At 49.4% G+C, this 24,474-nt stretch overlaps 1 protein-coding gene across 2 annotated transcripts in view; it reads left to right on the plus strand.

Moving 5' to 3' along the window:
• Positions 1 to 24,474, plus strand: part of MTMR4 (myotubularin related protein 4) — a 253,888-nt gene that overhangs the window by 151,954 nt on the left and 77,460 nt on the right. For both annotated transcript variants that reach the window (XM_063956193.1, XM_063956192.1), the window contains 2 exons: positions 10,796 to 10,962; positions 11,236 to 11,332. In XM_063956193.1, coding sequence (XP_063812263.1) covers positions 10,796 to 10,962; positions 11,236 to 11,332 — 264 coding nt within the window. The remainder of the gene's footprint in view (positions 1 to 10,795; positions 10,963 to 11,235; positions 11,333 to 24,474) is intronic.

Below are 24,474 nucleotides of genomic sequence, written 5' to 3' on the forward strand. Positions count from 1 at the left end.
CGCTATTCCCCATGGTCCTTACCGAGTTCCCAGCATCCACTAGGACGTCAGAGAAACATTATATACAGCAGCTACTGGGTTAAAACTAAGTTACTGTGTGATTCCTGGGACATATAGCGCTAGGGTGTGTGCTGGCATACTCTCTCTCTGTCTCTCCAAAAGGCTTTGTGGGGGAACTGTCTTCAAAAAGAGCATCCCCTGTGTGTGTGTGTGTGTGTGTGTGTGTGTGTGTGTGTGTGTGTGTGTGTGTGTGGTGTGTCGGTACGCTTGTGTCGACATGTTTGACGAGGAAGGCTATGTGGAAACAGAGCAGGAGCAAATGAATGTGGGGTCGCCGCCGACGGCGCCGACACCTGATTGGATGGATATGTGGAAGGTTTTAAATGATAATGTTAATTCCTTGCATAAAAGGTTGGATAAAGTTGAAACCTTAGGACAGTCGGGGTCTCAGCCCATGCCTGATCCTATGTCGCAGAGGCCGTCAGGGTCTCAGAAGCGCCCACTATCCCAAATTGTTGACACAGATATCGAAACGGATTCTGACTCCAGTGTCGATGGCGATGATGCAAAGTTACAGCCTAAATTGGCTAAAGCCATCCGTTATATGATTATAGCAATAAAGAATGTGTTGCCCATCACAGAGGAAACCTCAGTCCCTGACAAGAGGGTTCATATGTATGGGGAAAAAAGGCAGGTGGTGACCTTTCCCCCTTCACATGAGCTAAATGAGTTATGTGAAAAGGCTTGGGATTCTCCAGATAAAAAAACTGCAGATTTCCAAACGGATGCTTATGGCGTATCCTTTCCCGCCAACGGACAGGTTACGCTGGGAATCCTCCCCTAGGGTGGACAAAGCTCTCACACGCTTATCCAAGAGGGTAGCCCTGCCGTCACAGGATACGGCCACCCTAAAAGATGCTGCGGATAGAAAGCAAGAGGGTACCCTGAAGTCCATTTATATACATTCAGGTACCTTTCTAAGGCCGGCAATTGCGTCGGCCTGGGTGTGTAGTGCTGTAGCAGCATGGACGGATACCTTATCTGAGGAACTTGATACCTTGGACAAGGATACTATATTAATGACCCTGGGGCATATAAAAGACGCTGTCCTATATATGGGAGATGCTCAGAGACATTAGCCTTCTGGGCTCTAGAATAAATGTAATGTCGATTTCTGCCAGAAGGGTCCTGTGGACTCGGCAATGGACAGGCGATGCCAACTCAAAAAGGCACATGGAGGTTTTACCTTACAAGGGTGAGGAGTTGTTTGGGGAGGGTCTCTCGGACCTGGTCTCCACAGCTACTGCTGGAAAGTCAAATTTTTTGCCATATGTTCCCTCACAACCTAAGAAAGCACCGTATTACCAAATGCAATCCTTTCGATCACAAAAAGGCAAGAAAGTCCGAGGTGCGTCCTTTCTTGCCAGAGGCAGGGGCAGAGGAAAGAAGCTGCACAACACAGCTAGTTCCCAGGAACAGAAGTCCTCCCCGGCTTCCACTAAATCCACCGCATGACGCTGGGGCTCCACAGGCGGAGCTAGGCCCGGTGGGGGCGCGTCTCCGAAATTTCAGCCACAAGTGGGTTCACTCCCAGAGATTGTGTCTCAGGGATACAAGCTGGAATTCGAAGAGATGCCCCCTCACCGATACCTCAAATCGGCCCTGCCAGCTTCCCCCTTAGAGAGGGAAATAGTGTTAGCTGCAATTTACAAATTGTATCTTCAGCAGGTGGTGGTCAAGGTTCCCCTACTTCAACAAGGAAAGGGTTATTATTCGACCATGTTTGTGGTACCGAAACCGGACGGTTCGGTCAGACCCATATTGAATTTAAAATCCCTGAACATATACCTGAAAAGGTTCAAGTTCAAGATGGAATCGCTGAGTGCGGTCATCGCAAGCCTGGAAGGGGGGGATTTTATGGTGTCTCTGGACATAAAGGATGCATACCTTCATGTCCCCATTTATCCACCTCATCAGGCGTACCTCAGATTTGTGGTACAGGATTGTCATTACCAATTCCAGACGTTGCCGTTTGGTCTCTCCACGGTACCGAGAATATTTACCAAGGTAATGGCGGAAATGATGGTGCTCCTGCGAAAGCATGGGGTCACAATTATCCCATACTTGGACGATCTCCTCATAAAGGCGAGGTCCAGAGAGCAGTTGCTGATCAGCGTAGCACGCTCTCGGGAAGTGTTACAACAGCACGGCTGGATTCTAAATATTCCAAAGTCGCAGTTGATTCCTACGACTCGTCTGCCCTTCCTGGGCATGATTCTGGACACAGACCAGAAGAGGGTTTATCTCCCGATGGAGAAGGCTCAGGAGCTCATGACACTGGTCAGAGACCTACTAAAACCAAAACAGGTGTCTGTGCATCACTGCACGCGAGTCCTGGGAAAGATGGTGGCATCATACGAGGCCATTCCCTTCGGCAGGTTCCATGCGAGGACCTTTCAATGGGATCTGTTGGACAAGTGGTCCGGATCACATCTACAGATGCATCGTCTGATCACCCTATCCCCCAGGGCCAGGGTATCTCTCCTGTGGTGGCTGCAGAGGGCTCACCTTCTCGAGGGCCGCAGATTCGGCATTCAGAACTGGGTCCTGGTGACCACGGATGCAAGCCTCCGAAGGTGGGGGGCAGTCACACAGGGAAGAAATTTCCAAGGTCTGTGGTCAAGTCAGGAGACTTGCCTTCACATCAATATCCTGGAACTAAGGGCCATATACAACGCCCTAAGTCAAGCGGAGACCCTGCTTCGCGACCAATCGGTGCTGATTCAGTCAGACAACATCACCGCAGTGGCTCATGTAAACCGCCAAGGCGGCACAAGGAGCAGGGTGGCGATGGCGGAAGCCACCAGAATTCTTAGATGGGCGGAGAATCACGTACGAGCACTGTCAGCAGTGTTCATTCCGGGAGTGGACAACTGGGAATCAGACTTCCTCAGCAGACACGACCTCCACCCGGGAGAGTGGGGACTTCATCAAGAAGTCTTCACGCAGATTGCAAGTCGGTGGGAACTGCCACAGGTGGACATGATGGCATCCCGCCTCAACAAAAAGCTACAGAGGTATTGCACCATGTCAAGAGCCCCTTTGGCGACAGCTGTAGACGCACTAGTGACACCGTGGGTGTTCCAGTCGGTTTATGTATTTCCTCCTCTTCCTCTCATACCCAAGGTGCTGAGAATCATAAGAAAAAGAGGAGTGAGAACAATACTCATTGTTCCGGGTTGGCCAAGAAGGACTTGGTATCCAGATCTGCAAGAAATGCTCACAGAGGACCCATGGCCTCTGCCTCTAAGACAGTACTTGTTGCAACAGGGGCCCTGTCGGTTCCAAGACTTACCGCGGCTGCGTTTGACGGCATGGCGGTTGAACGCCGGATCCTAGCAGAAAAAGACATTCCGGATGAGGTTATTTCTACGCTGATAAAGGCTAGGAAGGACGTGACGGCTAAACATTATCACCGTATATGGCGAAAATATGTTGCTTGGTGTGAGGCCAGGAATGCCCCTACGGAGGAATTCCAGCTGGGCCGTTTCCTTCACTTCCTACAGTCGGGAGTGACTTTGGGCCTAAAATTGGGTTCCATTAAGGTCCAGATTTCGGCCCTATCCATTTTCTTTCAAAAAGAACTGGCTTCTCTTCCTGAAGTTCAGACGTTTGTAAAGGGAGTGCTGCATATTCAGCCCCCTTTTGTGCCTCCAGTGGCACCTTGGGATCTTAACGTGGTGTTGAGTTTCCTGAAGTCACACTGGTTTGAGCCACTCAAAACCGTGGAGTTAAAATTTCTCACGTGGAAGGTGGTCATGCTATTAGCCTTGGCTTCAGCTAGGCGTGTGTCAGAATTAGCGGCTTTGTCACATAAAAGCCCCTATCTGGTTTTCCATATGGACAGGGCAGAATTGCGGACCCGTCCACAATTTCTGCCAAAAGTGGTGTCATCTTTTCATATGAACCAACCTATTGTGGTGCCTGTAGCTACTCTTGACTTGGAGGATTCCGAGTTACTAGATGTGGTCAGGGCTTTGAAGGTTTATGTAGCCAGAATGGCTAGAGTCAGGAAAACTGAGTCGCTGTTTATCCTGTATGCATCCAACAAGCTGGGTGCTCCTGCTTCAAAGCAAACTATTGCTCGCTGGATCTGTAGCACGATTCAGCAGGCTCATTCTGCGGCTGGATTGCCGCTTCCAAAATCAGTAAAAGCCCACTCCACAAGGAAGGTTGGGCTCTTCTTGGTCGGCTGCCCGAGGGGTCTCGGCATTACAGCTTTGCCGAGCAGCTACTTGGTCAGGTTCGAACACTTTTGCAAAGTTTTACAAGTTTGATACCCTGGCTGAGGAGGACCTTGTGTTTGCTCATTCGGTGCTGCAGAGTCATCCGCACTCTCCCGCCCGTTTGGGAGCTTTGGTATAATCCCCATGGTCCTTACGGAGTCCCCAGCATCCACTAGGACGTTAGAGAAAATAAGATTTTACTTACCGGTAAATCTATTTCTCGTAGTCCGTAGTGGATGCTGGGCGCCCGTCCCAAGTGCGGACTTCTTCTGCAATACTTGTATATAGTTATTGCTTAAATAAGGGTTATGTTGTGGTTGCATCAGGGTTGATCTGATGCTCCGTTGTTGTTCATACTGTTAACTGGGTAAGTTTATCACAAGTTATACGGTGTGATTGATGTGACTGGTATGAGTCTTGCCCTGGATTCCAAAATCCTTTCCTTGTACTGTCAGCTCTTCCGGGCACAGTTTCTCTAACTGAGGTCTTGAGGAGGGAAATAGAGGGAGGAGCCAGAGCATACCAGTATCCAAATTCTTTCTTAAAGTGCCCTGTCTCCTGCGGAGCCAATCTATTCCCCATGGTCCTTACGGAGTCCCCAGCATCCACTACGGACTACGAGAAATAGATTTACCGGTAAGTAAAATCTTATTTTCTCATACGTCCTAGAGGATGCTGGGGTCAGTTCAAGAACCATGGGGTATAGACGGGATCCGCAGGAGACATGGGCACTTTAAGACTTTCAAATGGTGTGACCTGGCTCCTCCCTCTATGCCCCTCCTCCAGACTCCAGTTTATAATCTGTGCCCAGGCATACTGGATGCACTCTGAGGAGCTATACTGAGTTTCTCTGAAAGACTTTGTTAGGTTTTTTATTTTCAGGGAGAACTGCTGGCAACAGTCTCCCTGCTTTGTGGGACTTAGGGCAGAGAAGTCAGACTTACTTCTAGTGAGTTTAAAGGCTCTGCTTCTTTGGCTACAGGACACCATTAGCTCCTGAGGGTTTGGAACACTAGGTACGCCTAGGGGTTCATTCCCAGTGCCCGCCGTCACCCCCCTTGCAGAGCCAGAAGTCAGAAGACAGGTGAGTAGAAGAAGAAAAGAAGACTTCAGTGACGGCTTCTGAGGTGCCGCACAGCGATCGCGCTGTGCGCCATGCTCCCACACACAGCGGCACTGTGTCCTACCCCCGCCAGTGAAATTATTTAATTAAGAGCGGGAGAAGCGTGCCATTATCGGGGCGGGGCTTCTTCCTCACTAAGCCAGCACACTACTCAGCTCCATTTTCTCTTCAAGAGAAACGCTGGTCCTCCCTTCACTACTGACTTGTATCAGGGTGCAAAAAAAGGGGGGGCTCGAGGTATATGGTGCTTGTATTGTATCATGTTATATTATAAAGCGCTGCAGGTCTGTTTATGATATATTTCACAGATTTGTGTGTTTACACTGGGGTGTGAGTTGGCTAATCCTCTTTGTGTCCCTCTGACAGAGGTCTGTCTCCTATTAGTCCCAGGGTGTCTGTAGGTGTGTGTTATACACGTGGGTGACATATCTGAGGCAGGGAGTTCCTTCACGGAGGAAACCGTTTGGGGATGCAGAGTTGTAAGGTGGTGACGCTACCGGCACACCAAGAGCCTTCATGGGTGAATGAAATACGTGGTGGTATGCATCATATCAATTGGAGATTAGATAAGGCTGTATCTAATGCTGCATGCTGAATATGTAAAAGATATGTTTGTCAGCATTCTGTTCTTCCGGGTGGTATTCATGTGACCGCCGGTCAGCTGACCGACAGTCACATGACCTCCTCCACGAGCCCGACGGCTCACTATCCCGATGGTCGGCATGCCGACCAACAGGGACTATTTCCACTCGTGGGTATCCACGACACCCATAGAGTGGGAATAGAACCGAGCCCGCAGCGTGGCGAGCGCAGCGAGCCCGCAAGGGGCTTGCTGCACTCGCCCCTCCCCGCCGGGATCCCGGCGTCGGTAAGCTGACCGCCGGTCACCAGTACTACACCCGTTCTTCCATCTGCAGGCGACCCTCTCTGGGTCAAATAAAGTCCATTTAAATGTTATGACTATTGCTACAGACACGGACTCTGAGTCTTGTGTCGATGATGGGGACTCCAGGGAAATAGATCAACTCCCTCCCTCGTGCTTAATATATTCTTTCCCGGCAGTCACCCCCTGTGTTAGACAGTGCACTGTCCGGGTTGACAAAGAAGGTAAGTCTCCCTGCACCTGGCACAGCTTCACTAAAAGAGCCGGCAGACCGTAAGATGGAAACTACATTAAAATCCATTTATGTTGCTAATGGTACACTGCTCAGACCCACTATTGCCTGCGCGTGGGTGAGTCGCGCTATTGAAAAATGGTCAGAAAGCGTGTCATCAGAATTTGACATGATTGATTAAGATGAGATACTCCTTAAGTTAGGGAATATCAAAGACGCTGCCGCCTATATGCTAGAAGCGATGAAAGATATTGGACTCTTGAGTTCACAAACCGCTACCATAGCCGTATCGGCTCGGCAGGCATTGGGGATTCGCCAGTGGAACGCGGATGCAGATTCCAAAGAGAAATATGGAGGCTCTCCCATATAAAGGTGAGGCCTTATTTGGGGATGGACTGAACGCATTAGTCTCGGCGGCTACCGCAGGTAAGTCGACATTTTTGCCTTCTGCACCGGCAAAAAATATCACCCTCACTTGCAGTCCTTTTTTGGCTCAGTTAGTACAGCGAGACGTTTCCCCTTATTCGCAGGAAGGGGAAGAGACGTAAAGATGTCTACAACGGCTTCAGGTTACCAAATACAGAAGTTTACCCATGCTTCTGCCAAGTCTACAGGATGACGCTGGGGATCCCTCGCGGGAGGTAGCTCGGGTGGGTGCACGTCTAAAAAATGCTCAGTCAGGATTGGAGTCAATCTGACCTGGATCCCTGGGTGTTACAAATAGTGTCCCAGGAATACAAACTGGGGTATCAAGACGTTTCCCCATGCCGATTTTTAAAATTGACCTTGCCAGCGTCTCTTCCAGAGAGAGAAGAACTTATAACGGTAATTCACATTTGAGGTCAGGACCAGGACATAGTCCTGGTGCCTGGGTCACAACAAAGGGAGGGGTTTATTCATGCCTCTTTGTAGTTCCGAAACCGGACGGCTCGGTCTGACCGATCATGAACCTGAAAAAAAAATTAAAAAAATCTGAATCTCTACTTGAAACGGTTCAAGTTCAAGATGGAATCACTAGGGGCAGTGATTTCCAGTCTAGAGGAGTGGGATTACAGGGGGTCAGTTGACGTAAAGGATGCTTACGGTTCAGGATTGCCAGTACCAATCCAGGTGTTACCTTTCGGTTTCTCCACGACGCCGAGGGTTTTCACCAAGGTGTTGGTGGAGATGATGGTCCTCCTGCGTCAAGAAGGAGTCAATATAATTCCTTATCTAGAAGATCTCCTGATAAAGGTGAGATCCAGTGAGCGCTTGGTACAAAACATCGCGCTCTCCCTGTCCATACTCCAACAACACGGTTGGATCATAAATTTTCCAGGAAAGATTATTTGTTTTCCGGGATGATTATGGACAGGGTAGTTCAGAGAGTTTTTCTTCCGGTGGAAAAGGCTCTGGAAATCCAGAAAATTGTAATACTAGTTTTGAAACCATCAAGAGTGTCAATCCATCAGTGCAAATATGGTGATGGCCTACGGGGCCATACAGTTTGGAAGGTTCCATGCCAGGGTATTCCAGTGGGACCTGTTGTCGAAAGCCAGGATTTCACTCCTGTGGTGGCTACACAGCTCGCACCTATTAGAGGGACGCAGGTTTGGAATTCAGGACTGGATCCTGGTAACCACGGATACAAGTCTCTGAGGCTGAGGAGCTGTTACTCAATAAAAAACTTCCATGGAAAATGCTGAAGTCAGGAAGCCTGCCTTCACATGAACATGCTGGAATTGAAAGCCATTTAAAAAGGTCTTCAACAACGGTACATCTTTTTGAAGATCATCCCATGCAGATCCAGTTGAATAATGTAACAGCAAGGCGGAATGAAAAGCAGAGCGGAAATGGCAGAGGTGACGAAGGTCCTCCTCTGGGCAGGAAAACATGTAAGGGCTCTGTCGGTAATTTTCATTCCAGGAGTGGACAACTGGGAAGCAGACTTCCTCAGCACACACGATCTCCAGCCGGGAGAGTGGAACTTCCACCAAGAAGGCTTCGCAGAGGTGACAGGTCTTTGAGGAGTTTCTCAAATAGACATGATGACATCTCGTCTCAACGAGAAGCTTCAGAAATATTGTTCCTGGTCAAAAGACCCTCAGACAATAGCAATAGATGCACTGATGACCCAGTGGCTATTCCGGTCAGTGTATTTATTCCCTCCACTTCCACCGTTCCCAAAAGTTCTCAGGATCATAAGAAGAACAAGGTTTCGGGCAATATTTCATTGCCCAGACTGGCCAAGGAGGGCTTGGTGCCCAGAAGGATCCTGGACCTCTTCCTCTTCGCGAGGACCTACTACAGTAGGTGCCGTGCGTGTACCTGGACTTACCGCGGCTACGTTTGACGGCATGGCTGTTGAGCGCCGGATTCTAGTCCGAAAGGGTATTCCCAAGGGAGTCATCCCCACTCTTATTCAGGCCAGGAAAGGAGTAACGTCTAAACGTTACTACCTTCTTTGGTGAATATATGTGTCTTGGCGTGAATCCAAGAAAGCTTCAACGGAAGAGTTTCAGTTAGGGTGTTTTCTTCATTTCCTACGGGCTGGAGGGAATGCAGCATGAAATTGGACTCCATTAAGGTCCAGTTTTCAGCATTGGAAATTTTCTTTCAAAAACTATTGGCTTCCCTTCCGGAAGTTCAGTCTTTCGTGAAAGGCGTGTCGCGCATTTACCTTCCATTTGTGCCGCCAGTGGCACCTTGGGTTCTTAATGTGGTGTTGCAGTTCCTTCAATCACGTGGGTTTGAACCTTTACAGAAGGTGAAGTTGCTGTTTCTCATTCGAAAAGCGGTCATCCTGTTGGCCTTGGCATCTGCTAGGCAGGTGTCTGAGTTGGGGGCCTTATCTCACAAGAGCCCTTATTTGATCTTCTATGAAGATAGAGCTGAATTGAGGACACGTCAGCGTTTTCTACCGAAGGGGTTGTCCTCTTTCTACAGGAACCAACCTATTGTGGTGCCTGTGGCTACTGACGCTTTCGCTGAGTCATAGTCTCTGGATGTGCTTAGAGCTTTGAAAATTATGTCGCCTGGACGGCTCGGATTAGGAAAACAGAGGCTCTGTTTGTTCTGTATGTTCCCAACAACATTGGGTGTCCTGCTTCCAAGCAGACCATTGCGCGCTGGATCTGTAGTGTGATTCAGCATGCCCATTCCACGGCTGGATTGCCGTTATCGGAATCGGTGAAGGCCCATTCTACTAGAATGTCTCGTCATTGCAACTTTGCCGAGCAGCTACTTGGTCAGGGACAAACACGTTTGCTAAGTTTTACAAGTTTGACACCTTGGCCGATGAGGACCTAAAGTTTGGTCAGTTGGTGCTGCAGGGACATCCGCACTCTCCCGCCCGCACTGGTGCTTTTGGTATAACCCCATGGTACTGAAGTGGACTCCAGCATCCTCTAGGATGTATGAGAGAACAGGATTTTAATACCTACCGGTAAATCCTTTTCTCCTAGTCCGTAGAGGATGCTGGGCACCCAGCCCTGTGCGTACTTTGCCTGCAGTTGTTCATTTGTTGAAAATGTTTTCACCACGTTTGCTGTAATGTTCATGCCAGTTGGCATGTGTTTTGTTGAATGCCATGTTGTGCGGCATGGTTGAAGTGTGAGCTGGTATGGATCTCACCATTAACTTAAAAGTAAATCCTTTTCTCTAAATGTCCGTCTCCCAGGGCACAGTTCCTATACTGAGGTCTGGAGGTGGGCATAGAGGGAGGAGCCAGTTCACACTCTGAAAAAGTCTTAAAGTGCCCATGGCTTCTGTGGAACCGTCTATACCCCATGGTACTGAAGTGGACCCCAGCATCCTCTACGAACTAGGAGAAAAGGATTTACCGGTAGGTATTAAAATCCGTTTTTTTTTTTTTGGTGTTGTTTTCTCCGTATAGTGACCGGGAACCCCAATTAGTGCACCGTGTTCCCTCGCATGGTTCGCTTCGCTCGCCATGCTTCGGGCAAGGTCATTATTCCCAATTGTAGTCCACTTGGATCGTTATGTATTAAAAAGTTCAAAATATAGAAAAAAAATTGTGAAAAACTCATGTCGACCTTTTGACCTGTCGACCTAGAAACCCTGTCGACCTACTTACTGTTGACCAATAGTGGTCGACCTAAACATTGTCGACCTAATTACTGTCGACCTAAAGACCGGATCCCATCGGATTAGTTGTGATGCTCACCATGTTGGGTGGTTTTTATAAATTGTGGTTTGTTTTTATCTGTGTGTCTGTATTCTTATATATTCTATTTACTCCTCTAACATACTATCTCTTGTGTGATTTGTAGGTGTCACTTTTCCACTTTCAAGCAATGCCAGGAGTGGCTGAAGCGGCTGAGCAGAGCTACTGTGCGTCCAATCAAACAAGAAGATCTGTTTGCGTTTGCCTACCACGCTTGGTGCCAGGGGGTCTGCTCTGACGAGGAGGAGCACCATGTTCACCTCTGTCGCCCAGGTATACCGCACCCATTCATACTTAAGGGCTCAAACTAGGCATCCCTGGGTCTAAGCAGATGTGAACGCGTGAAGTATAGAGTGCTGGAGGGTAAAGTTGAATTTGAGTTGGGGAAGTTGGTTTCTTAGTTGGATGAATGTGGCCCCGGTCCACAAGTCTCCTTCTTGCATATGGATGTGAATTTATACCTGTACCGGGCACCTCCACCTGGGGCATTCCGGCTGTGGATGTATATCATGATTACGCACATTGCTCTGACTGGCCTCATTTCAGGTGACCATGTGAAGCACCGCTTTCAGATGGAGTTGCAGCGCATGGGTTTTGATATACAAAATGCATGGAGAGTGTCTGAAATCAACAACAACTACAAGTAAGAGAGACACTTACAATGTTCAGGGCTTTTTCTTCCAACCTCATTTTATTTTTTATTTGTATTTTTTTTAAATCTCGTATCAACATTCTGTAATTTTTCATTGGCTGCAAACTCCTCACAATAGATATTAGACAGAGAAGGAATTTGCTGTATGCAAAACTGTGCATGTATTGTTCTTGAGGTAGGAGAAGACGTGCGTGATTTATTCCATCTCTCCTCTGGTGTAGGTGAATGGGAGAGAGAAACACATCTATCATACCAAAGCAGATGACTGAGCAAGGGTGGGAATAATATACCCTGCTCTACTTTCTCCTTTCATGCTCCATCATCTGGTTTTGCAAGACTTCTATGTGCACAGCATTGGTGACCCTTCATAATCACAAAGCTCCCATCTCCCCTTAGTTCAGCTAGAGACAAATGCAGGCAAGACCTGAAAACCTAAAAAGTAGATTTCTGCGAAGTACATTGGGTTCCACAGGGAAACATCGGGTGTAGAGTGGATCTTGATCCAGAGGCACCAACAGGCTAAAGCTTTAGGCTGTCCCAAGATGCATTGGGGCCTCCTCTATAACCCCGCCTCCAGGCACTGGGAGCTCACTTTCGAGTTGGTGCCTGTAGTAGCAGGTCACCTAACGGGGGTGGCGCTGGGCAGCCCATAAAAAGCTTTCTAAGAAGACTTAAAGGTAATTGTGGTGGAGACGCCACGGCATCAGGCCCACGGTCGCAGACGCTCTCCCGGTTCGTGTGGCTGCTACAGGGAGGAAGTAAGAGGGTCCCCCAGGCGGGACCCGCCGTTACATCGCTTTCAGATCGCAGTCTAGGGAGACAGACTGCGATGCTGGCGTGGACACTGTCGCTGAGCAGTACCTGGTGTGAAAGACCAGCATAGGGGAGTCAACGCTTGACCTGTAGCCACTCCCCGGCCCAGAGCGACATCTACTGCAGATTTTCCCACCCTAGAGCTGCCTCACACTCTCCCTCACACCCTGACTGAGATGCTGGGTGCTGTCTTAGGAGTATAGCTGCAGCTAGTCTCTGGAACTGCAGGGCAAGGTCTCCCTTGTAAAGCCGCCTGTATACAGCGCTGTGACTTTACAAACACTTTTTACAGACAGCGTTGGTTAAGAAAAAGTGTACCAATTACAGAATATATTGCACGAGTATTCTGATATATACCTCCGGTCTAGGACCACGCTGTTTTTATATATAGTCCAGTGCAGTTTTATTGTCATACTAATAATTTTCTCTGACGTCCTAGTGGATGCTGGGGACTCCGTAAGGACCATGGGGAATAGACGGGCTCCGCAGGAGACTGGGCACTCTAAAAGAAAGATTAGGTACTATCTGGTGTGCACTGGCTCCTCCCTCTATGCCCCTCCTCCAGACCTCAGTTAGAATCTGTGCCCGGCCAGAGCTGGATGCACCTAGTGGGCTCTCCTGAGCCTGCTAGTAAAGAAAGTAATGTTAGGTTTTTTATTTTCAGTGAGATCTGCTGGCAACAGACTCACTGCTACGTGGGACCGAGGGGAGAGAAGCAAACGTACCTGTTCACAGCTAGGTTGCGCTTCTTAGGCTACTGGACACCATTAGCTCCAGAGGGTTCGAACACAGGCAAAGGTCCTCGGTCGTCTGTTCTCGGAGCCGCGCCGCCGTCCCCCTCGCAGAGCCAGAAGATCAGAAGTTGGTGATGAAATCGGCGGCTGAAGACTCCTGTCTTCATTGAGGTAGCGCACAGCACCGCAGCTGTGCGCCATTGCTCCCACTGCACACCACACACTCCGGTCACTGTAGGGTGCAGGGCGCTGGGGGGGGGGGGCGCCCTGGGCAGCAATAAGAATACCTTTGGCATAAAAAAGACACATAATACAGTCTGTGACTGTATATGTGTAAAACCCCCGCCATTTTTTAGTCAGATACAGCGGGACAGAAGCCCGCCGCTGAGGGGGCGGGGCCTTCTTCCTCAGCACACCAGCGCCATTTCTCTTCACAGCTCCGCTGGAAGGACGCTCCCCAGGCTCTCCCCTGCAGTCTCCTGGCACTAAGAGGGTAAAAAGAGAGGGGGGGGGCACATAAATTTAGGCAAAAGGTGTATTGATACAGCAGCTATTGGGAAAAATTCACTTCTGGTAGTGTGTATCCCTGTGTATATAGCGCTGTGGTGTGTGCTGGCATACTCTTTCTCTGTCTCCCCATAGACCTTCTGGGGTCCTGTCCTCAGTCAGAGCATTCCCTGTGTGTGTGCTGTGTGTCGGTACGGCTGTGTCGACATGTTTGATGAGGAGGGTTACGTGGAGGCGGAGCAAGTGCAGATAAATGTGGTGTCGCCCCCATCTGTGCCGACACCTGATTGGATGGATATGTGGAAGGTCTTAAATGACAATGTAAACTCATTACATAAGAGATTTGATTATGTTGCTGCCGGGGGACAGCCGGGCTCTCAACCCGGGCCTGCCCAGGCGCCTCAGAGGCCGTCAGCGTCTCATAAACGCCCACTATCTCAGTTGGTTGACACAGATGTCGACACAGAGTCCGACTCCAGCATCGACGAGGATGAGGCACTATTACAGCCCAAAATGACTAAGGCCATCTGATACATGATTATTGCAATGAAAAATGTATTACACATTTCAGAGGCTGACCCTGTCCCTGACAAGAGGGTAAATATGTTTGGGGAGAAAAAGCAGCCAGTGACTTTTCCCCCGTCACATGAATTAAATGAGTTATGTGAAGAAGCGTGGTCTTCCCCTGATAAGAAAGTGGTGATTCCCAAGAGAATACTAATGGCGTACCCTTTCCCGCCAACGGATAGGTTACGCTGGGAATCCTCCCCTAGGGTTGACAAGGCCCTGACGCGCTTATCTAAAAGAGTGGCCCTGCCGTCTCAGGATACGGCCGCCCTAAAGGAACCTGCGGATAGGAAGCAGGAAGGTATCTTGAAGTCTGTGTATACACACTCTGGTACTCTACTGAGACCGGCTATTGCTTCAGCTTGGATGTGCAGTGCTGTTGCAGCATGGACAGATACTCTGTCAGAGGGGTTGGATACCCTGGACAGGGATACCGTATTGCAAACACTTAGCCATATTAAAGATGTCGTCTTATATATGCGGGATGCCCAGAGGGACATTTGCCTGCTGGGCTCTCGAATAAATGCAATGTCTATTTCTGCCAGGAGGGTCTTATGGACTCGGCAATGGACAGGGGATGCCGACTCTAAAAAAACACATGGAGGTTTTGCCTTATAAGGGTGAGGAATTGTTTGGGGACGGTCTCTCGGGCCTCGTATCCACAGCTGGAAAGTCGACTTTCTTGCCACAGGTTTCCTCACAGCCTAAGAAAGCACCGTATTACCAAATGCAGTCCTTTCGTTCTCAAAAAAGCAAGAGAGTCAGAGGTGCATCCTTTCTTGCCAGAGGCAGGGGTAGAGGAAAGAAGCTGCACCATGCAGCCAGTTCTCAGGAACAAAAGTCCTCCCCTGCTTCCACTAAGTCCACCGCATGACGCTGGGGCTCCACAGGCGGAGCGTCTCCGAAATTTCTGCAACCAGTGGGTTCGCTCACAAGTGGATCCTTGGGCTATACAAATTGTATCTCAGGGATACAAGCTGGAGTTCGAAGTGACGCCCCCTCACCGTTACCTAAAATCCGCCTTGCCAGCTTCTCCCACGGGGAGGGAGATAGTCCTGACGGCTGTTCACAAGCTGTACCTCCAGCAAGTGATAATAATGGTACCCCCCCTTCAGCAGGGAAGGGGTTACTATTCCACACTGTTTGTGGTACCGAAACCGGACGGTTCGGTAAGACCCATTCTAAATTTAAAATCCTTGAACATTTACATGAAAAAGTTCAAGTTCAAAATGGAATCGCTCAGAGCGGTCATTGCCAGCCTGGAAGAGGGGGATTTTATGGTATCTCTGGACATCAAGGATGTGTACTTGCGTGTCCCCATTTATCCGCCTCACCAGGAGTACCTCAGGTTTGTGGTACAGGACTGTCATTACCAATTCCAGACGTTGCCGTTTGGTCTATCCACGGCACCGAGAGTCTTTACCAAGGTAATGGCGGAGATGATGGTACTTCTCCGGAAGCAAGGAGTTACAGTTATCCCGTACTTGGACGATCTCCTCATAAAGGCGAGCTCCAGAGAGCAGTTGTTGGTCAGCGTAGCGCACTCTCAGGAAGTGTTGCTACGGCACAGCTGGATTCTGAATATTCCAAAGTCGCAGCTGATTCCTACGACGCGTCTGCCCTTCCTGGGCAGGATTCTGGACACAGAACAGAAGAAGGTATTTCTCCCGGAGGAGAAGGCTCAGGAGTTAGTGACCATGGGCAGGGATCTCCTGAAACCAAAGCAGGTGTCGGTGCATCACTGCACGCGAGTCCTGGGAAAGATGGTAGCGTCATACGAAGCCATTCCTTTCGGCAGGTTCCATGCCAGGATCTTTCAGTGGGATCTGTTGGACAAGTGGTCCGGATCGCATCTTCAAATGCATCGGCTGATCGCCCTGTCCCCGAGGGCCAGGGTGTCTCTTCTGTGGTGGCTGCAGAGTGCTCATCTTCTCGAGGGCCGCAGGTTCGGCATACAGGACTGGGTCCTGGTGACCACGGATGCAAGCCTCCGCGGATGGGGGGCAGTCACTCAGGGAAGAAACTTCCAGGGGCTGTGGTCAAGTCAGGAGACTCGTCTGCACATAAACATACTGGAATTAAGGGCCATAAACAACGCCCTGAGTCAAGCGGAGCCCCTGCTTCGAGACCAACCAGTGCTGATTCAGTCAGACAACATCACGGCAGTCGCCCATGTAAACCGACAGGGCGGTACAAGAAGCAGGGTGGCGATGGCGGAAGCCACAAGGATTCTTCGTTGGGCGGAAAATCACGTACAAGCACTGTCAGCAGTGTTCATCCCGGGAGTGGACAACTGGGAAGCAGACTTCCTCAGCAGGCACGACCTCCACCCGGGAGAGTGGGGACTTCATCAAGAAGTCTTCGAGCAGATTGCAAATCGGTGGGAACGGCCACAGGTGGACATGATGGCGTCCCGCCTAAACAAAAAGCTAAAAAAATATTGCGCCAGGTCAAGGGACCCTCAGGCGATAGCTGTGGACGCACTGGTAACTCCGTGGGTGTTCCAATCGGTATATGTGTTTCCTCCTCTTCCTCTCATACACAAGGTACTGAGAATAGTAAGAAAAAGAGGAGTGAGAACGATACTCATTGTTCCGGATTGGCCAAGAAGGACTTGGTACCCAGAACTTCAAGAGATGGTCACAGAGGACCCATGGCCTCTGCCTCTCAGACAGGACCTGTTGCAGCAGGGGCCCTGTCTGTTCCAAGACTTACCGCGGCTGCGTTTGACGGCATGGCGGTTGAACGCCGGATCCTAGCGGAAAAGGGTATACCGGATGAAGTAATTCCTACGCTGATAAGAGCTGACAGCAAAGCATTATCACCGCATATGGCGGAAATATGTTGCTTGGTGTGAGGCCAGGAAGGCCCCTACAGGGGACTTCCAGTTGGGTCGTTTTCTGCATTTCCTACAGTCAGGTGTGACTATGGGCCTCAAATTAGGGTCCATAAAGGTTCAGATCTCGGCCCTATCCGTTTTCTTTCAAAAAGAACTGGCTTCACTGCCTGAGGTTCAGACGTTTGTAAAGGGAGTGCTGCATATTCAGCCTCCTTTTGTGCCACCAGTGGCACCTTGGGATCTTAACGTTGTGTTGGATTTCCTGAAATCCCACTGGTTTGAGCCACTTAAGACCGTGGAGCTAAAATATCTCACGTGGAAAGTGGTCATGCTATTGGCCTTAGCTTCGGCTAGGCGTGTGTCAGAATTGGCGGCGTTGTCATGTAAAAGCCCCTATCTGATCTTCCATATGGACAGGGCAGAATTGAGGACTCGTCCCCAATTTCTCCCTAAGGTGGTATCATTGTTTCATTTGAACCAACCTCTTGTGGTGCCTGCGTCTACTAGGGACTTGGAGGATTCCAAGTTGCTGGACGTAGTCCGGGCTTTGAAAATTTATGTTTCCAGAACGGCGGGAGTCAGAAAGTCTGACTCGATGTTTATTCTGTATGCAGCCAACAAGGTTGGCGCTCCTGCTTCGAAGCAGACTATTGCTCGCTGGATCTGTAGCACGATTCAGCTGGCTCACTCTGCGGCTGGATTGCCGCATCCAAAATCAGTAAAAGCCCATTCCACAAGGAAGGTGGGCTCTTCTTGGGCGGCTGCCCGAGGGGTCTCGGCTTTACAGCTTTGCCGAGCTGCTACTTGGTCGGGTTCAAACACATTTGCTAAGTTCTACAAGTTTGATACCCTGGCTGAATAGGACCTTGAGTTTGCTCATTCGGTGCTGCAGAGTCGTCCGCACTTTCCCGCCTGTTTGGGAGCTTTGGTATAATCCCCATGGTCCTTACGGAGTCCCCAGCATCCACTAGGACGTCAGAGAAAATAAGAATTTACTCACCGGTAATTCTATTTCTCGTAGTCCGTAGTGGATGCTGGGCGCCCGTCCCAAGTGCGGACTTCTTCTGCAATACGTGTATATAGTTATTGCTTACTAAAGGGTTATTGTTATGAGCCATCCGTTGAGTGAGGCTCAGTTGTTGTTCATACTGTTAACTGGGTATGGTTATCACAAGTTATACGGTGTGATTGGTGTGGCTGGTATGAGTCTTACCCTGGATTCCAAATCCTTTCCTTGTAGTGTCAGCTCTTCCGGGCACAGTTTCCCTAACTGAGGTCTGGAGGAGGGGCATAGAGGGAGGAGCCAGTGCACACCAGATAGTACCTAATCTTTCTTTTAGAGTGCCCAGTCTCCTGCGGAGCCCGTCTATACATGGTCCTTACGGAGTCCCCAGCATCCACTACGGACTACGAGAAATAGAATTACCGGTGAGTAAATTCTTATTTTCTGCATTGCCAAATGTGACTGTGTGTGCCTGTATCTGCTGTGTGGTTTCACTTTCAGTGTTTTCCAGAGCTCTATCATTATATTCTGTACTCAGGGACTAGGTGTGTCAGGGTCGTTTATATAGAGCGTCACAGTATTTACCTATTACGTGTATTCTACTGTGTACTCAGTCACATAATACTAGATTTATTCGCAGGTGTTGTGTACTGGGGATTCAGTCATTTACTAACGGATTTATTTGCAGGTATTATACTCTGTCTGGCTTCATCGCACTAAACCGCTCTATGTTGCATTTGTGTACAATGTCTAACAAGAAGGGCAGTAAGTCTGTGGCCACTCCTGCATCATGCAGAGCATGGGCCAAGGATTTACTAGAGGGGGAAGCTGTGTGTGATGGTCTGTGTACTATGTGTCATAAATCTCCCAGTCAGTCTGCAGCTCCTGTAACCAATCAGGAGCCTTCGTGGGGCGCGTTCTCAAACCTACTGGGTACTCTGGCGGAACACCTATCACCCTCTATGAGACCACTGGTGCCATTATAACCACAAATAGTTCCTATGGTCAATCCGCCTTGGGCGGAAAACTTGTCTAACCAGTTGCAGCAGTTAGAGCATTCCTTGGTCAGACAAAAATCTGCTCCAGGTCACTCCCGTGTCTCTGGGTCATCTAAGCGGGCTTCTTCCTCCTCACAGTACACAAATCTCTCAGATGTTTCATCTGAAGAGGAGGGGAAGCATACTCTTCTGTCAGACACTGAATCAGGTGTTTCTGACGAGGATTCTCCAATGAAAACTGATGTCCCTGCTCTAGTGGTTGCTAATAAGCAGATCCTACATATCACTCATGATAAGGATCCCACTACTGAAGCTAAGAAAACTGATACGTTTAAACGGCAGAAGGTGGTGGTTAAAAACCTATATACCATTCTGACCATCTGGGGGGTGGTATTCAGTATTCCGGCTGTTGGGATCCCGGCGCGCAGTATACCGGCGCTGGAATCCCGACACCCGGCATACCGACAACTGTTCTCCCTCTTGGGGTTCCACGACCCCCCTGGAGGGATAATAAACAGCGTTGCTTGCCACTGTGCCCGCAGCGTGGCAAGCGCAGCGAGCCCACAAGGGGCTCATTTGTGCTTGCCCAGCTGCCGGAATGCCGGTGGTCGGGAACCCGGCCGCCGGCATAACATTATTATACCCCATATGGAGACATCAGGCAGGAACCCTGGTCTAATCCAGGGAAGAAATTACCCCAGTCTGTGTGTTATGTAGCATGTGAGAAAATTCACCGCCGGTGGATTCTCATGTCACCCGCCTAGTGGTGTCATCTGCTCTGCCTGTCTCCACTGTCATTTCACTGAAACAGACAGATAAGCGTGTGGAGGGATGCCTGATATATTTTTTTCTCCCCTACAGGTGCTGTACATAGACCCACTATTGTAGCCTCTTGGGCTGCTAAAGGTATTGAAACATGGGTTCAGGCATTAGAAGATGAGCTACCCGAGGATATATCTCACAATGCCAGACATTACCTATCTCACATTACCACCGCCACCTACTACATTCAGTAGGTGTCCTCTGAGGCGGGTGTGTTGGCGGCTGAGGCGTCGAAAACGTCTGTCCTGGCTCGCCGTATTCTGTGGTTGAGGTCAAGGAAGGTGGACTCCAAAATGACCTAGGAGGTACTTTTTTTTTTTCATTCACTAGGGGTCACTGGAGTACTCTTGGGGATATGGTTGCTACAGGACCAGCAATTGAGCAGGGGCCGTCCCTTCTGGATCCCCGACTGGGTCTTGCTGACAATGGATGCCAGTCTGCGGGGATGGGGTGCGGTGTTGGAGCAACACTCTTTCCAGGGTCGTTGGACCAAGGAGCAGTCACTCCTCCCAGTAAACATTCTGGGTGGTATTCAATGCATTAACTCTCGCCCTGCCTCTGGTATGCATTAACTCTCGCCCTGCCTGTTCAAGTACTGTTAGACAACGCCACCACAGTGGCATACATGAACCATCAAGGCGGCACTTGAAGCCGCATGGCAATGTTGGAAGTGTCAAGTATCCTTCGATGGGCGGAATGCCATCACCTAGCAATATTGTCAGTATTCATTCCGGGTGTCCTAAACTGGGAAGCGGACTTCCTCAGTCGCCAGGGCGTTCACGCCGGAGAGTGGAGTCTTCATCCGTAAGTCTTTCAATTCCTAGTGGTCTTGTGGGGCCTACCAGATGTAGACCGATGGCGTCTCGACATAATCACAAAGTTACGGTCTTCGGATCATGGACCAGGGATCCTCAAGCAGCGTTCGTGGACGTACTAACCATTCCATGGAACTTTCGGCTGCCTTACGTATTCCCTCCGGTGTCACTCCTGCCCAGGGTCCTGCGGAAGTTCAAGCAAGGAGGAATACTACTTCTAGTCGCTCCGTCGTGGCCCAGACGGCAGGGTCTATCGACAGAGCGTCCTCTTCTACTTCTTTAACGCCCAGACCTCCTCATACAGGGCCCTTGTCTCTATCCGGACCTGACTTTGACGGCGTGGCTTTTGAAGCATCACTCCTGAGGGCCAAAGGATTCTCTGAGGCGGTTATACAAGCTATGTTGAAAGCCCATAAGCCGGCATTTGCCCGTATTTATTACAGGGTCTGGAATTCTGACCTCACCTGGTGTGCTGATAAGTCGGAACTTCCAGAATTCTGGCTTTTCTATAGCAAGGCCTGAACTTAGGCCTTCGTCTGGTCAAGGTTCACATATCTGCCTTGTCGGTATGGTTTCAGAGAAAGTTTGCGTCTATACCTGACGTTCATACAATCACTCTTGGTGTGTTACGGATTCAGCCTCCCTGTGTCCATCCTGTGGCTCCATGGGAAATGTCTGTTGTCCTGTATGCCCTGCAAGAGTCTTCAGTTGATCTTCTTGAGTTGGTGGACCTTAAATGGCTCAATGCCAAGGTACTGTTTCTACTGGCTTTTGCCTCTGCTAGAGGGGTTCGGACTTAGGCGCATTGTCCTGTCGTCCACCCTTGCCCCAGGTTATTTACCTAAGGTGGTGTCATCTTTTCACAAGAGATTGTGGTCCCGGCCTTTATCTCTTCTGACTTGTCCCGCAAAGAGTGGTCTTTGGATGTGGTGAGGGCTCTCCGTATATATGTGGAGAGGACTGCCTCTATCAGGAGGTCAGATACCCTTTTTTGTATTGCTTGGTTTTCACAAACGTGGCTGGCCTGCAAATAAGCAAACCTTGGCCAGATGGGTAAGAATGGTGATTGCACAAGCCTATGCGCAGGCTGGATTATTCAGTTCCTGCTCCTATAAAAGCCATTCTACTCAATCTGTTTGCCTTTCTTGGGCGGCCCGCTGTGGCGTGTCCGTAGAAAAATTGTGCAAGTTGGCTATGTGGTCCTCAGTGAACACGTTCATTAGGTTCTATGTCTTTCATAGTTCATTTCCACCTCCCAGGATGCTTCCTTTGGATGCTGGGTTCTCATACCCGCTAAGGCGCGTCCCCTCCTTTGAGGAACTGCTTTAGGACATCACCCAATGTTTCCCTGCGGAAACCAATGTAACCTGTTGCAGAAAAGGAGAGTTATGGTAGACTTAACCATTGTTAACTCTCTTTCTGCAAAGTACATTGGTTTCCACAGGGCACCCACCCTGACGCACCTAGCGTCTACGGGTTTGTATGGCATTAGCCGCTGGTCCCTTCTCCTGTCGTGAGAATGTGGTTCTATGCAACTAACATCTGCCTTCACTTTTACCTGCTCCTACATTGGACTGGTTAACGAAACTGAGCTCTCAGTGCCTGGAGACGGGGTTATAGAGGAGGCCCAGTGCATCTTAGGATAGCCTAAAGCTTTAGCCTGTTGGTGCCTCTGGATCAAGATCCACTCTACACCAAATGTTTCTCTGTGAAACACAATGTACTAACTTTCCTTGTTTAGACTCTTTGTGCAATCACTGTATAGTCCTTTCAAAGTGCGTTGGCCAACTATACCTACTAAATTACTTAGTACAGTCCATGTCCCCCTTTTGCTGAGGCTAAGAGCTGGGTCCTAACTTCCTCAAAGATGCCTTTAAATTCTTATTGTTTTAATTTTTTTTTTCTAAAATAGTTTTTATTTGTTAAGTGAAACCAAATATATATATATATATTCATGTTATGGAGTAATAAAATAGCACGGAAATTAGCTACTATGAATATTATATTATTATGTTATATTATATTATTATATTATTTCTCTGACGTCCTAGTGGATGCTGGGAACTCCGTAAGGACCATGGGAATAGACGGGCTCCGCAGGAGACTGGGCACTCTAAAAGAAAGATTAGGTACTATCTGGTGTGCACTGGCTCCTCCCTCTATGCCCCTCCTCCAGACCTCAGTTAGATTTCTGTGCCCGGCCCGAGCTGGATGCACACTAGGGGCTCTCCTGAGCTTCTAGAAAGAAAGTTTAAAATTAGGTTTTTTATTTTACAGTGAGACCTGCTGGCAACAGGCTCACTGCAACGAGGGACTATGGGGAGAAGAAGCGAACCTACCAGCTTGCAGCTAGCTTGGGCTTCTTAGGCTACTGGACACCATTAGCTCCAGAGGGATCGACCGCAGGACCCGTCCTTGGTGTTCGTTCCCGGAGCCGCGCCGCCGTCCCCCTTACAGAGTCAGAAGCATGAAGATGGTCCGGAAAATCGGCGGCAGAAGACTTCAGTCTTCACCAAGGTAGCGCACAGCACTGCAGCTGTGCACCATTGCTCCTCATGCACACTTCACACTCCGGTCACTGAGGGTGCAGGGCGCTGGGGGGGGGCGCCCTGAGCAGCAATAAAAACACCTTGGCTGGCAAAATAATCACAATATATAGCCCCAGAGGCTATATATGTGATAATTACCCCTGCCAGATTCCATAAAAAAGCGGGAGAAAAGTCCGCAAAAAAGGGGCGGAGCTATCTCCCTCGGCACACTGGCGCCATTTTCTCTTCACAGTGTAGCTGGAAGACAGCTCCCCAGGCTCTCCCCTGTAGTTATCAGGCTCAAAGGGTTAAAAAGAGAGGGGGGGCACAAAATTTAGGCGCAATATTGTTTATACAAGCAGCTATAGGGGAAAATTCACTCAGTGATAGTGTTTATCCCTACAGTATATAGCGCTCTGGTGTGTGCTGGCATACTCTCTCTCTGTCTCCCCAAAGGGCTGTGTGGGGTCCTGTCCTCAGTCAGAGCATTCCCTGTGTGTGTGCGGTGTGTCGGTACGGCTGTGTCGACATGTTTGATGAGGAGGCTTATGTGGAGGCGGAGCAGATGCTGAAAATGGGATGTCGCCCCTGTGGGCCGACACCAGAGTGGATGGATAGGTGGAAGGTATTAACCGACAGTGTCAACTCCTTACATAAAAGGCTGGATGACGTAACAGCTATGGGACAGCCGGCTTCTCAGCCCGCGCCTGCCCAGGCGTCTCAAAGGCCATCAGGGGCTCAAAAACGCCCGCTCCCTCAGATGGCAGACACAGATGTCGACACGGAGTCTGACTCCAGTGTCGACAAGGTGGAGACATATACACAATCCACTAGGAACATCCGTTACATGATATCGGCAATAAAAAATGTGTTACACATTTCTGACATTAACCCAAGTACCACTAAAAAAGGGTTTTATATGTGGGGAGAAAAAGCAGGCGGTGTTTTGTTCCCCCATCAAATGAGTGAATGAAGTGTGAAAAAGCGTGGGTTCCCCCCGATAAGAATCTGGTAATTTCTAAAAAGTTACTGATGGCGTACCCTTTCCCGCCAGAGGATAAGTTACGCTGGGAGATATCCCCTAGGGTGGATAAAGCGCTCACACGTTTGTCAAAAAAGGTGGCACTGCCGTCTTAGGATACGGCCACTTTGATGGTACCTGCTGATAAATAGCAGGAGGCTATCCTGAAGTCTGTATTTACACACTCAGGTTCTAGACTGAGACCTGCAGATAGTGCTGCTGCAGCGTGGTCTGTAACCCTTTCAAACAATAAGACGTCGTCTTATATATGAGGGATGCACAGAGGGATATTTTGCCGGCTGGCATCCAGAATTATTGCAATGTCCATTCTGTCAGGAGGGTATTAGAGACCCGACACTGGACAGGTGATGCTGACTTTAAAAGGCACATAGAGCCTTATAAGGGTGAGGAATTGTTTGGGGATGGTCTCTGGGACCTCGTATCCACAGCAACAGCTGGGATGAAAAATTTTTACCTCAAGTTTCC

The sequence above is a fragment of the Pseudophryne corroboree genome, chromosome 2 (genome assembly GCF_028390025.1).
Source record: "Pseudophryne corroboree isolate aPseCor3 chromosome 2, aPseCor3.hap2, whole genome shotgun sequence".
Classification (NCBI taxonomy): Eukaryota; Metazoa; Chordata; class Amphibia; order Anura; family Myobatrachidae; genus Pseudophryne; species Pseudophryne corroboree.